This window comes from Ptychodera flava, chromosome 2 (genome assembly GCF_041260155.1).
Source record: "Ptychodera flava strain L36383 chromosome 2, AS_Pfla_20210202, whole genome shotgun sequence".
Lineage (NCBI taxonomy): Eukaryota > Metazoa > Hemichordata > Enteropneusta > Ptychoderidae > Ptychodera > Ptychodera flava.
Window position 1 is genome coordinate 36,547,743 of NC_091929.1, and position 15,369 is coordinate 36,563,111.

A 15,369-nucleotide genomic window follows, 5' to 3' on the forward strand; every position below is an offset into this window, starting at 1 on the left:
CCGTCACTTCTGTGTTAACTCAATGGGGAATATATTGTTTTTCGAAAAACTAGTTATTAAAAACCTTTCTTATTTCAACTTTAAAAGGGCCCCCACAAATGGTAGATCAGAAAATTATTATAAATAAATTAGAGACCGAATATCTGTCTCCGAGGCTAATTCTACCTTAACATTACAATAGGCAGCAACGAAACAAGCTATTTGATTGAGAACTTCACAATTGCACATTTAGACTTCATATTTAAGTTAGAGCCATAGGCAACAAGCATCTTCCTCGATATGAAAGATGGAGTCCCAATGAGCTTAAATGTCTTCCGATCGTGCAAATTACATTTACTGTGATGCCATGTCTCTGATTCAAATATAAAATTCTAGGAAAGTGAATCAATGCTCACATCAGAGTGGAAAAGAAGGAATGTGTCGTCCCACATTCCAGCTTCTTCCATGGCGCTTCTAACGTTACCAATGATTTCATCCATGAGCGTCACCTGACCTAAAGATGAATACGTAAAGTATTATGGACACTTAGGAAAATATGCTTGTTAAGTTTCTTGTCATAATGTCCCACGGAAATGATTTGTAAAGGTTACACTACTTAATAAGTTGGCCATAGCTCATGACTTAGTTGTAAATGCACATGCTATTGATGGGAAGAGTAAATAAAAATATGATCAAGCACACCTACCTGAATATATCTTCCGGTCCTCTGTAATAACTGTGTCATCGTACATTTCTTTGTACTTGTCAGGTACCTAAATAAAGAAAAGATATGAACAACGTTTGAAATATCAATGTAGCATTTTTGTGTAGTGTACGTCTATTTAACTGATCATGCAGACTTTTGGCTATATATAGCTGCAGCGATGTAAATATTAAGTTATAATGCTGTATTTCATGACGACTTAGCAAATGAAGTCCGTAGATTTGTAATATCTCGAATTTGAAGAATTTTGGCAACATACGATGGAAATTAGTATTCAAGTTTGCTAAAAACAAAAACAAAAAGACATGTGGTAGCAGTTTTAAAACCAGGTATTTTTTATTGTGGCGGAAGAATACATTTATCTACTTACATCGAGCGGTGAATGGGGCAGCTGGAATGCTAGATACAGGTACATTGGTGTATCAGCGTCATGTCCATCAATAATATCTAGGAGTTTTTGCCGGAATAATAACTAGAAAGTGAAAAAAAAACATCAGCGCCGTGAGAGACGAGTGCCACATCTTAAACCTAATAACATCAGACGAAAGCGAGCGTTTTGCACCAATACTAGACATGTGATCTCAAGCCATGAGTTTAATCGTTGGCCTTTTGCACCACATCATAAAATTTTGAGCATCGACAGATCTCAGGAAATGAACTGTTCACACATTATCGAGAACACACTCGCCGTAACGCGAGACGCCGTAATTTAGATCACGCGAGATATTGAACTATTCCTCGGCTCTCGAAATATACGTTTCTGTACAGGAAAGGCTTAATACAATGAGCTTTGACAAGGATAAATTCTTTCACATGCAATTTTTTTATATTACACCTACGGATGAGTACACGCCATCAATGCCCTCTCCTTCTACTTTTTCACCATCATCACGGAAATCGTAACCATTGTATTTACCAGTACCATATGGTCCTGTATAGAGAGTTGTTAGAGTTACATACTGTAGTGTTAAGTTTCGGTTTTCCTCTACAACTCTTTAGGTAACTCAGTTATCTATGGCTACTGTCCCAGAATAAACTCTTGGCCTATATGCTTTATGCGAACATGAAAGTGAATATGTTCGCTCTCTCTTGGGGAACACAGTTAAGACACAACGTGGTACAGGATAGTACAAAAATGTGAAAATGCTGTTTAGAAAGCTTGTCCCTCCTGGCACAGCAACTTCGTTGATTATTATATAATGTGGTCAATAGCAAACAAATAGTTTAAATGGTTGTTGAAAGGGTGATCATTTCAAGCCTTTGTCGCTGATCATGTGATCGTGATAAAAATAGCAAAACGCGTTCCTCTAAGCTTGCCTTTCCGATAAGTGAATGAAATTGGTGAAACACTGTTTTTTAAAGAAATTTTGTTTTTCTTTGTTCGTCTGGTCAACTCTGAACCGACAGAGCTTCCTCTGGCACAACTTACCTTTCTCTGAAGTATAATGAGTATAATAATCGACAGATCCGAGATAGAAACCGTAAAAGTGATCAAAACCTCGGTTGGTGGGGATGTAAGACTCGTTGCAGTAGCCTAAATGCCATCTGAGGATAGAGAGCATAAAGTGGGGTCAGTCTTCTAACATAAAACTTGTATGTATGTATGTATGTATGTATGTATGTATGTATGTATGTATGTATGTATGTATGTATGTATGTGTATGTATGTATGTATGTATGTATGTATGTATGTATGTATGTATGTATGTATGTATGTATGTATGTATGTATGTATGTATGTATGTATGTATGTATGTATGTATGTATGTATGTATGTATGTATGTATGTATGTATGTATGTATGTATGTATGTATGTATGTATGTTGTATGTATGTATGTATGTATGTAGGTAGGTATGTATGTATGTATGTATGTATGTATGTATGTGTGTATGGATGAATGGATTGATTGATTAATGGATGGATGGATGGATGGATGTTGGCATATATGTAAGAACAAATGAAGAATGTATGTATTGAGAGATACATAGAAAATCAAACAGAGACTGAGAGAGAAATGGCTTAGATCATGAAATTAACGTAATAGCCATGAACCCGCCGTTCAGCAAACTATACCATCTAACAAGTTTCTTAATTAATTGAACACAAGAATTAATTTAAATATATCAGAGAAACAATAATCACTATCAGATAACTCACTTGCCAACTCCGTATGTGGTGTATCCCTTGGACTGTAATACATCAGGCAACGTGGTAAGCCACGTAGGCAATCCGTGTGGACGGTCAGGTTTGTAGACTAAATGCTGAAATACCAAACAGTATAAATCATAAAGAACAGTGTGTAAAACACGTTTATCGGAACTTTAAAAACCTAGACTATCTAATTACTTCCTTTGCTTATTTATTAGTTTTGATTTCAAATGTTAGAGGGTTTGTTTGTTTTAAAGAGAAATTTTCATATCTTTGCCATCTTGGGGTTAAAGTTATACTTTCCAGATTGATATTTCACCAGTCGATATTGTATGACAAAATTTTATACTTGAAATTCTGAGTCCTTCCCTGACTACATTCACCAGAATATTTCCTTTAACAACGGACCTTTCGACGAGTTCAAAATATTCATCTCTGATCGGATTAGTCCACTTTTAATCCTGGATGGTCGAAATACTTTACATGTTCTGACTCTTAGCCTTGCACGAAGCGATGAAGCTGCATTTTCCGACCATTCACAGATAAAGCAAAGTGTGCAGATCACGAAAATGATTCTAGTGTAACAAAGGTCGTCCACTGGAAAGTTGGAGAAAGTCTCTCAAAAGTCGAGCTGAATTAAATTTGTAGTGACAAAACAAGCTGTATGTATGTATTGTTTGCCTGTGTACTTTCGTTTTTTTACGCTTTTATTCTGGTGTTTAGGATAAAATTACTGAGATAGGAGTGAACTTTGGACAATGCTATCAACGTCTGTTTGTAACATTTGTCTCTGATGTTCTCGTTCAGTCAGTTCGTCTTTCAAATTTCTGACTTTCTCTTTTTCTGACAGTTTTAATTTGTCTTTCTGTCTTTTATTTATTTATTTATTTATTTATTTATTTATTTATTTATTTATTTATTTATTTATTTATTTATTTATTTATTTATTTATTTATTTATTTATTTATTTATTTATTTATTTATTTATTTATTTATTTACTACCTGAGATCCAATCTTGGCCGAAAAGTAACCACTCATCAAGCAGGAACGAGTTCTGAAAGGAAACGAACAAGTGAAAAATTTTTTTTTGGAAAATTGGAAAATAGTAGTTCGCAATGCTCTTACCTATTAGTTATATTTCTGTCGCGAGACATCAAGAGGTTAATGCAGGCGCAGCTAGGATGTTTAAATCACTATCATGAATAGCAAGACAGTACACAAACACACGTTAACACCTATTTTTTGCGTTTGCGCACTTAATCCGGTAAGTTTTTTTAACAGCTGAGATTCCAATCATTAAGATTGAATTAATTGAACTTTAATTGAATTTTTGTATGTTAAATATTGATTGTGATTACCTAGACTTGCCCAAAGTTTGTTGGCATATGTGTCAAAACAGAGTAAATTAAAGGCAATTGGAAACAATATACACTGTCAGGCTTCTGCACTGATCGTTGTGTGAAAGCCATGGCCTGGCCAGCTAGTAACTGGTGCCAAGAATAGCCAGGCAACTTGACCTAGTCTATGATGACGTAACAATATTGTATGTACAAAGCCTGAAAATCGATCAGTGGTTGTTAACAGGGGAATCTTTCCTCTTTTATAAATTACTGATTGCAGAGGTAGCTATACTTACGGGCTGCATGATGTCTGTACATACATGTTGTCCAAGATAACACCATTGTCAGCCAGATCTTGTAGGTGTGGTGTGATCATACTAGGATTGTGCCAACTTATATCATCCCATCCTTAAAATGAAAAAAAGGAAATTACAAATGTCTGCAAGCAGAAAGAAATCATGCCAACTTGAAACACTTGTTACGGAAACTTCGCTTTCTCTGAACTGAGGCAGTTATCAACTTAAAACATTTTATCGGAGCAAAATCAGGATAGGTTAACGATGCAGTAGCCTGATTGAATTGACATAATTTGACATTTGATTGTAGATAAATGCCTTACCAAGATCGTCAGCCACGATATGTAAGATATGGGGTTGTTTTTTCCCCTTCTTGCCCTGTGAACCTGAAATAAATAATGACTAATGTCAGAGGCCGGTGCATATAGGAAAACTTTACAAAAATACAATGCCAGTCAATGACATGTAATATAGGCAAAATAGTTTGGTATAAGGAGGTCAAGTCCCTCTTCAGAGATCTGTCTTCTCTCAAGACTATTACTTATTACATGACACGTTGTCCATATGTTGTCCAATCTCTTGGTTTCATTGCCAAATATGCAACATTTAACCTGAGGGTAGAGGCCGAAACTATTCTCTATCATCGAAAAGTTTTACAGTGGAATTTGATTGAGTGTCCGGTTTGCCTTGCAGAGCTCGACCAGTCTACATGTTGCTTATCATTAGAAAAGTAAACATTTGCAACAAATTCAGTTTTCGTCTTTGGTTGGTGTTAGATTACAGCGCGCAGCAAACGTTTCCCGTACACTGTCTCGTCACGATCACTGCAGTCGTTTCAGCATGTCACTCACAACAAACATAACACTGCACTACATGCACATCACCAGTTTTCTTTTAGGTGTTTACTTTTAAATTGGGAACTTTATGAAGAAACAAGTAAATTCTTTTTAAAAACTTTTCTTCTTCTCTCGATGTCAGCAATCACGGCAACAGTTCCTTCAGCATGCAGTCTGTAGCATTGCCAGTGCAGTCTACTCTATCAACAAGTTTGACACCATACAACACTGAATATTGTCAACCAGAAAATGCTAAACTCTCCTGCATGAAACTTTAATCCGCTTTATCTTTTATCTCAGCTAAATGAAACTTTCTCAATTGACACTTCTCTGAGCTACAAAAATAGACTTGAAGATTTTGCACATGCAAGTGCAATTCAATCAAAACGGTACATTTTGTGCCATTGAATAACACACCCAGTGTTTCTGAAATAATTTACAATATTTTGGCACTTAATTTCCCGGGCAACATCATACACGGCAACGGGTTAGCATTGAGGGGACGGTGATATCTCTCTGCAGCCTTCAAAATATTCTTTACCCAGTGAAGAAATACAATGTTCTACTATAATAAAACGCCCAGGGTCAGTCCGGTTGATGTTGAGGACTTTCCTCGAGATATAGATCCGACACTCGAAAAATATGCCAGTGAGTTTTGTCTGAGTTGTACCAAATCAAAGTACACAAACAGCTGAAAGAAAACTTTGATGATGTGCTATAGCTATAGTGCGGTGTCAAGCTTGTTGTGCATGAGTGGCATGCTGAAACGACTGTAATGAGTGTAGACTAGACAGTGTATGGGAAACGTTCGCCGCGCGCGCTGTATAATCTAACATCAAAGACTCAATTTGTTGCAAATGTTTACTTTTCTAATGATTAGCAACATGTAGACTTGTCGAGCTCTGCAAGGCAAAACGGACACTCGATCAAATTCCACTGTAGGTACTTTTCACTCGAGATTAAGGTGGATCGACATGCCCGTATAGCGATTCACAAACATCCAACTGATCATGATACGAGTGACAAGGGAATACTAACCACGGAACGCCACCACACAGAACAAGGCGAAAGTATCGCGATCTTCATCTTTCGTCGAGAGTACTTGAAATCAGCCTGGAAACGAATTTCTGCCGAACGGAATGACAAATTGAAAGTCTCGTGAAGTCATGTTTTCATCAAGTAATACACACATATTTTTCATCTATTTCTTCAATGAAGAAAAGAGATGTTTTGTGCAAAGACTATAGCTCAGTAACGTTGCTCAAAAACGACGTTCTTATCTGACGTGCAAACTTACGATGATAGTAGAACTGATTACATATGATAAAAACAGTCGTTGAGTTTTTTATAGACGTCAAGCTAAACACTACATTCCGCCTAATACCTTACAATCACATTTAGTGAATGATAGCAAACACTCTACATAGAATTGAAAATCTGATTTCTGGTATTGCATTCCTTTACGTACCTGGGTTGCGAAAATATGTTTTAGAAAGCACCTTAAGCAAAATACTGAAAGAATATGTATAAACTTACTTTTTTGGCTTCAAATCACGAGTGAATGATTCCGTTCATCGATTGCTCGCTTTTTAAATGGTGTGAACACATTATGCAAATGCGAAATCTCGATTAGTCTGCAGATTCTTCAAAAAACTATAAAAATACACGTAATATCTACCGGCACGTTTTGATATTTGTATAAAAAAATCATCAACGGGAACAGATGGGATACTAAATTTAAAACACAATGGGTTGTGGCCTGTATGAGGTCTTCTCTGCTGTGCCGGGTCACAAATTTGCATAAAACACCTCTGAGATTGTTCTGCAGGTACTAAGTGATCCTTTGTATGCGAACGTTTACTACTCGGTTCAACCAGCGTATCCGTTGTTTCAGTGCTTGAAATTACAAAGTCAAAACATCCAACTACTTCAAACTGCAACATAAATTGCACTGAATTTCAAAATAGCTGGAATTACAACTTGTTTTGGTGATAATAAAAAACGTTTCTTGCGATAGAAAATGTCGCCACCTGCGCTCATTACAAATGTTATGCTTCCCTAAATGTCGCAACAATTTAACCCTATACGACGTTCACTGTGCCACAGTCAACATTGTCAATGTTGTCGAGCTCACATTCAAAATTCACCCGTACACTGACTGTTTAAACATTCTTATATTGATATTATCACATTCCCGGTCGATGAAAGTCCACATAACGGCAACGTCAGGTTTCTTTTCGGATCGGTGTGTACGGGTCTGTACAACGATTGGTGTTTCCTACACTCAGCGTGTTCTGTGAGTGCGAACAGTTGACGTCGTATTGGGTTAATTTGTTGCAAAATCTCTCAAAGGCGAACGTTTACAATGAAGGTGGCGTTATTTTCTATCGCCAGAAAAGGTTCTTTCCAATCACCCAAGCACGTTGTAATTCCAAGCTATCTTGAAGGTCACTATAATGGTGCCAGATTCGATATTCGATTCAATATTCTTGCTTTACACGCTTGGTTGGCTTTATTCCCGCACAGCATGGTCACTCTACAAACCCGTCATTCCCACTACAGACATCTTCAGTGTTTCTACCCGTAAGTAGTTTCTTGAAAACTATAATTTCAAATATAATATTACAAGTGTTATGGGAAATGTTCTATTTTCAGGAAAAAAGAACAAAAAGTGCCCATGTTTGTACAAATAAATAGCTGGTTCCATGACGTGTGATGAATGACGAAATACACAGTATATACAATTAGATCTGCCAGTAACTGTCTTAGACTTCTAGTAACTACATTGAACAAAATTACTAGATAACGAATATGCAAATAATATATGCAATTCTGATAAAGTTAAACAGACTCTACAAAAAGTTCAGATTGCTGGTACCATTGGCTGTGAAATACAACCATTGCAAGCCACCATATGTTAAAATACTGAACACGTGAAATATAGAGCTGACACTCATTCGGTGCTCTCCGCCTTCCAACCAAAACTGTTGTAAACGGAAAGCATCAGATGTATTGTCTTCAAAATCTTATATAGCAGATTTTACTGATTTATACATCTATGAAATCTACAAACCTATGGATTTTCATCGTACATTTCAGTTTGGTAGCTTGGAAAGTGAAGTAAAATAATATTGATGCCGAGTTAAAGACATTGGGTGTTATTCGACGCTATTTGACCTTGACCTTACAGTAGTATAATGTAAACACCGAATATAAGACAGTTTTTTTAAAGAAAACACATCTAACTAAGTAACTTACGCATTGAACAAAGACTAGTCCAAAACATGTAATTTTTGTAAGCTAATGCTGTCTAACTGTATTTTCGCTTACAGGTGACTCATTCGGGCGGCACATACCCGTATACATGCCCGCTCAAAACAGGTTGCGTGGGTTAAAGTTTCGTTTATAACGCTACAAATTAGCTGGTGTCATGGACTCGTTTCAAGCCTTAGGAGATCGCGTGACGCAAAGTACGGGGGCATTCTGAAAACACTACTTTCGATACATTACTCACAAAACCAGATATGAACTGAATGAGCTCACGTGTTTTACAACAGGTTCATTAATAGTAGTACGCTTCACAAAATGTTGGATATCTAGCAAACAGACTAGAAAATTTTAGCATTTACTCAACACAACAACTTGACCTACTAGTATGACCTCTGAATGGATGGAATGACGTTAGAGATTTTTAGTTTGACAAAATTACAAACTTAGTTCTCAAGAATTGGAATTGACTGCTGATGAGTCGACATGTATTGGCATTTATCAGACACTACTGGACGCATGAAATTATCCAGTATGACATGCTGCATACCTTTTTACTGTTATGAAGTTGTGTAAAACAATTGTACCTTTGACCTGTTTCATTTTAAAGTGACAAAACAACGAGCAAGGAGATGTTAGGGCTAATGTGCAGCACTGAATAAGATCTGTCCCAATTGGGTAGCTGAATCTTACCAATATAATGAAAACAATACAAATAGACTCCCTAAGTGGCTGTGAATAGTGAAAATACACAAATCAGAGAAAGAGCTTATTCTAGCTGCACATCAGCAGTGATGTTACGCAACATTTGCAGACCTCAGGATAATCACTAACCAAAACACAAGAACAAAGACAAACATTGTATATTCTGACAGCAGTTCAATTGAGCACACGACGCGGAGTGGAAGACAGACTACTGATAAGACTAGACGTGTATACGGTCTACTGCCAGAGTAACTATCTCTGACGAGGATTTATTGTATTATGTTTTTCAATATTCCTGTCAATAAACCCAATTCATACCAATATAATCGACACCCGTGTGAGGCGTGTAATAAGAACAATCAGATATCTGTTATATCATTATATGTAGCAGGTTTCATCGATTTTCGCACAGTTTTCTCATAGTTAAAACACTGATTACATAACTTAATTTAATATGTAAATGTGTTTATTATTAACTAGACACGCTCCATGCTTCTTAGTACAATAAAATATTTATTAGATCAATATCTGTAGCAAGTTTCATCAAATGTAATGCTGTAATTTTTGAGTAATATCACTAATTACAAACTTATGAAAATCAACCCTTAATTAACGCCACACAACTAAATGCTTTCCACAAAATTAGATATTTGTCAGATCAGTATCTACAGCAGATTTCATCACATTTGGTGCAGATATTTTGGAATTATATGACTAATTACAAAACTTTATAAAATATGCAAATAAGCTATTATTATTAACTTGACACTGTCAAATGCGTGTTAGTACAAGTAGATATTTATTACATCAATATCTGTACCAGACTTCACTGACTTGGGTGCCGTAATTTCAGAGTTATATACCTAATTACAAAGTTCATTAAATATGCAAATGAACCCTTCATTAACTTGACACTACTAAGTGCTTTATACCACAGTTAGATATCAGTCAGATCAGTATCTTCAGCAGAATTCATTAAATTTGGTGCAGTTATATCGGAGTTATATGACTAATTATAAAACTTCATAAAATATGCAAATGAGCTATTTATTAACTTGACCCTGTCCAATGCTTTTGAGTATAATTATATATATATATATATATATATATATATATATATATATATATATATATATATATATATATATATATATATATATATATATAGATCAATATTTATTGGATATATCATCACGTTTGGTGCAGGAATTTCAGAGTTATGTCACTAATAACAAAAGTTCATTAAATATGCAAATGAGCTGATAATTACCGTCTCAATAGGGAAACCATTGTACGGAAAAAATGATATCGCATAACTTAATTAATATGCAGACCACACTAACCAATTCGTTCTTGCAAGTAGCATATGGTACTTGTGTACCATATCTGACTTGAATCTGTTCAGGCGTTTTTGAGTTATCGTGTAAACAGACAGACAGACAGACAGACAGACAGACATACAGACACACACACACACACATACACACACGGACAGACAGACAGACCGACATCGCTTTGACATTAGCCTATGTGTGAACACATGAGCTAATGACGGCATTTATATCATCGTGTATCGACTTCTATGGCACTGTTGTGTTTCGGACAATACATCCACAAGATATAATTGAACACGAACCCCCGTATTTTGTGAACACCTTTGTGAATAACTTCTGCAAGGTTCATATATTCTAAACTCACAAAAAATATATTAATGTGTAATTATCTTTTGATTTACATTTAAATGCTGAATCTTGCCTTGCATTCCAGAAATAAAGGAAAGCCGTCAAAATACACATAACAATACTTCCTGTTACCTCGCATTGCAGCACCAGATTATTTTAATGAGGTGATGCTCAAATTTGCGACGATATCCGTCGCGCAAGTGGCAGAGTTTTACATAGGCGCGCCTAAGCTATTATGATAGGCGCGTTTTGAAACGTCCTTCCCCTGCCGCATGGCAAAAGACAGAATACCCTGGATGTGAATGACAACCCAGCGAAAGCACCTCAAATTTCAAAATCTATTGCCTCATTTTCGATTTATAACCGAGAAAAGTAATTTTACAACATCGATATACATATGTCGATTTAGGACAATCTCAATACCATTGCGCCGGCGGGTAAACAATCGATTTGGATTCAATTCGCCCAATGTAGAGCACGCATAATGACTGTGCTATACGCCATGATTTAAACCAAAATATTGTGTCGACCACGCGGAGTGAGGTCTATAGAAGTGATGTGAGTCTAGGTAATCTAAACTGCTTTGAGATGTTATAGGAAGACGCTATTTATTAAACCAGCAAACTAAGGTAGATATGAAATGATTGCGTGTTTCTCAAATAAATGAATGTGTCATTTATCCAGCCCACGGGTAGTTCATGTAAAGAGTGCATCAAAATATCACATTGAATTAATAATACTACGGCAATATTCTATTTTGAGGAGCAAATAAACGATCCGGATGTTTCCCGAAAAATGCTTGTAAAAAATGTTTTATGATTGTTTTATAATGGTCTTTTGACGTCTATTAAATGACGAAATACACAATTCGATATGCCAGCAACTGCCTAACACTTCCAGTGTGTAAACTGCACAAGATCGTTTGACAATGAATATGCAAATCAAATATGCAAAGTTTCCTCGTTAATTTAAAAAGGCCTTTTATAAGTACAGATTGCTGGTACCATTGACTGTGAAATAAAGTCATTGCAATTTACAATATGTTAAAATACTGAACACGTGATGAAACGATGAAAAAATCGACAGATTTTGGTGGCTAGGCTGACCACCTTTCAAAAGTTCAACAAGTAACAGCGACAAAGCGAAGGGAAGAAATATGTCTTAGCGTTCCTACAGCAATGTCTTACTTAATTCTATCCGTTGTTTTTTACTTAATTTTATCCGTTGTTTTTGACAGATTGACACAACACCTACTGCAGCGGCAAAAGATTAAAGTTCGGGGTTGATGAAGTAACCAATCCCACATATGGTTCATTTTCAACTGTCGATTGAAGGCAGGTTGCTGAACTCTTCCAGGGGAATCAACAAACAGTCGACCAGGGGCAAGGCTTCCCTGTTAGTTACGCATGCACGGTAATGAATGGATAATGAACCGAACTTCAGGACTTTCGTTTAGGTGCTATAGGGACAGGTGCTATACCCCAGATGCGAATTTTAGCTGCGGCACTCTGAGTAAATATAATTATATTGGTGACCAGCCGAATGGCAAACTGGATTGTTTCATCATGCTGCTCTCGACAATGATTAATCAAGGAACTGACACAGATACCAATAAACATGCACAATATATTACTACATATTAATCGGCCTTTCACTCTGTCACGGTCATCACCGTGAGACGTTGGTACAATTTGAAATAACTTGCTCCGATGACTGCTACATGTTCCTGTTACACAACTTTGGTTTCGCAAACTTCATTGTTTTGTTCATAATGGCAATTTTTGATTAAATGTGGGACTGAAAATGGTTAATAATTTTACGATTAAACCAATTTCACCGATGTCTGGTTAAGTTAGATAAGTCTTTTTCGTATTTGAAGACTGTGAACTGCAATATGACAATTCCATGTACATATGTTTCAAAGAATGTCCGCATTAAAAATTAGATTAGTCACTTTCTTACCAATCTTGTTGCTTCAAGCACGCTATATTTCACCAACTAATAATATTTTATGATAATCGACTGAAAATTGCATTTTGTTGACAAACCGAACCCCACATACGGCTTTTGGCCGAAAAGTAAAATATTATCATATGTGAAAGAGTCCGCCCTCTTAACCTCCGTGACGCTAGCACTAACATAACATTTCGCCCACTGTTCCGGTCAGTAACTTCCGTCTCAGTCAAACTTCTCCTCCAATAAAGTTGAATTTTCGAATGGAAGGATGTTCCATATTGACTATTTTCTGCCGGCATGCTGCTCATATGGACTGATGTTGAACAGTATTCCTCTCTCATAAATTCGAAAATTTAAGTAAATTCAATTTAATGGTTAACATTGAAATGGCAGTCCATTTTGACGTTAAAAAAAGCGAGCAAATTTTAAGAATTTGCTTCTTTAATTTTTTATTTGTGATCGGTGATTCCTGATTTTATTTTTTGATTGTCATGAAAAAATGACTTCGAAAATGAAACAAAATAGGAAACATTTTGTGTTTCAACAAACAGACTTGTATTAGAACAGGATCAGCCGAAATTTATAAAGACAATAGTAGCTACATCATCAGAAGGATAATTGTCAGCTGTTAAGCTAGTCAATACTGCTTTTCTCAAACAGAGCATTACGAGCAATATCCAAATTGTACAAGGATAAAAGCACACCAACGACTTTAACAAAAAGCGCTAAATTTATTACGGTCATATTTAATACTTTTCATGTAGTACAATAAAAACATCATTCATTTTTTGCACTGGTACCGCTAAATATCATATCATTTTCTGTAGCGTATGGTGTAAACTCGGAGAGGTCACATCTATTTGTGACTTTGATTGCCAAAAATGAGGGAAGAAAATATAAATATTGACATCAATTTGGCCTGATCCAGTTTGAACTTCACAGACATTAACATATTATGGTATTAAAGGTATTCGGTCATCTGTTTTTTACAAGCCAATCACAGATTATACGCGGGTGGCCGCTTTTTCTCAAGGGCGCCCCACGCCCAGCCATGGCATACTTAGCAGCGTCGTCTGCATGTCCTTTGACGTATCGGATATGGAGGACTGACAGCTTCACGTGTTACGGGGCAGTACGATAAGCCCTTTACAATATATGAAATATGCAAATTTATGGTGACCGTGTACCTTTAACAGGGACGTCAGAACATACATAACCGTCGTTTCTTGCAACCGTCAGAAATACATTACTTGACAAGGATTACTTTGATTGGCCAAAAAAAAAATAACTTCATGTCTAGGTGCGAGCTCTCCTGCGACAGTAACGATAACTACAAACAAAGCTTCGGGAATTAGAACTATGGGAGGAAAATGTTTCGCGTTTGTAAACATTTTGTCAGAGAAAAAATATATTGTTCCTCGGATTGTTTGCAAAGCCTCACAGGCGGCGAGGGTGTTTTTTCCCAAAACTTTGTAAAATATCCAACTAATAACATTGTAACGGGCGACCTGGAGTCTAGTTTTTCAAATGATGGAGATATTACATGTACCGACAGTGTTGGCAGAGCAAATAATGAGCATTTCCATATGTTCCGAGAAGAAAATGTTAAAAGTATGCACGACAAAAACTCTCTTAAAATGGCCATAAGAAACTATATATTTGCTCAGAAAAGAAAAAAATCAAATGAGCCAAAGGTAAAACGACGATCCGAGGAAAAATTTCAATATTCTTCCTGGCCTTACTGCAAGGGAGGCTCAGTAGGGTGTTTGTCTGCATAAACCTCGCCAATATTAGATATGATAGAGATATACCAAGACGTATGCAAAAAGTCACAATGATGATGATAAATGCATTTACTGGCGACACATTACACGCGTGTACGAGAATTTACATATGTAAACATCACGGATATGTTCAACAGTATCCCTCTAAATGATCGTAGGTGGAATTGATCGTTACAATTCTATGCTTCAAAAACTATGACGTACATTATACTGTGCTTTCTGTCAGCAAACAAGGCTATTGGTGACTTTGTTTAAATTTCAACATTGCCAAATGTAATATCACAAAATGTGCCGTGAACTAAAAACAAAGATGTATTTTCGAATTTTCGATCAAATTATACGGGCAGTAAACACTCATCAAAGTGCTCTTGAAACAAACCACTCAATATAAAGTGTAGGGATAACAATTCGCTGTTTATAGATCGACGTTAATGTTTTATGGGGCGCCTAAAAGTTAATATGACCAGCTATGTAACAGTTATTTGAAGCTCGGAACACGTTTCTCATTTACCGGTAAGCCCGCTCTTTCATTATCAACAGCATCTGATGCAGGCGAGGAAATCGAATCAAGCCGTTGCGTTGTCGTTAATAGGATTATCGCCCTCTACTGTAGAATTGGAACGAGATGGAGAATCTGCTGCACCGAAG

The 15,369-nt window shown here is 36.4% G+C and overlaps 1 protein-coding gene across 1 annotated transcript in view; it reads right to left on the reverse strand.

The window, feature by feature from the left end:
• LOC139119908 (arylsulfatase B-like) overlaps nucleotides 1–15,369 on the reverse strand; it is a 29,692-nt gene that overhangs the window by 7,271 nt on the left and 7,052 nt on the right. The window contains exons 2-10 of the mRNA XM_070683868.1: nucleotides 4,815–4,878; nucleotides 4,492–4,603; nucleotides 3,858–3,909; nucleotides 2,864–2,967; nucleotides 2,133–2,248; nucleotides 1,543–1,634; nucleotides 1,074–1,175; nucleotides 686–752; nucleotides 396–493 (exon numbers count right to left, since the gene is read on the reverse strand). Of these exons, the coding sequence (XP_070539969.1) occupies nucleotides 396–493; nucleotides 686–752; nucleotides 1,074–1,175; nucleotides 1,543–1,634; nucleotides 2,133–2,248; nucleotides 2,864–2,967; nucleotides 3,858–3,909; nucleotides 4,492–4,571 (711 nt within the window). The 5' untranslated portion in view covers nucleotides 4,572–4,603; nucleotides 4,815–4,878. The remainder of the gene's footprint in view (nucleotides 1–395; nucleotides 494–685; nucleotides 753–1,073; nucleotides 1,176–1,542; nucleotides 1,635–2,132; nucleotides 2,249–2,863; nucleotides 2,968–3,857; nucleotides 3,910–4,491; nucleotides 4,604–4,814; nucleotides 4,879–15,369) is intronic.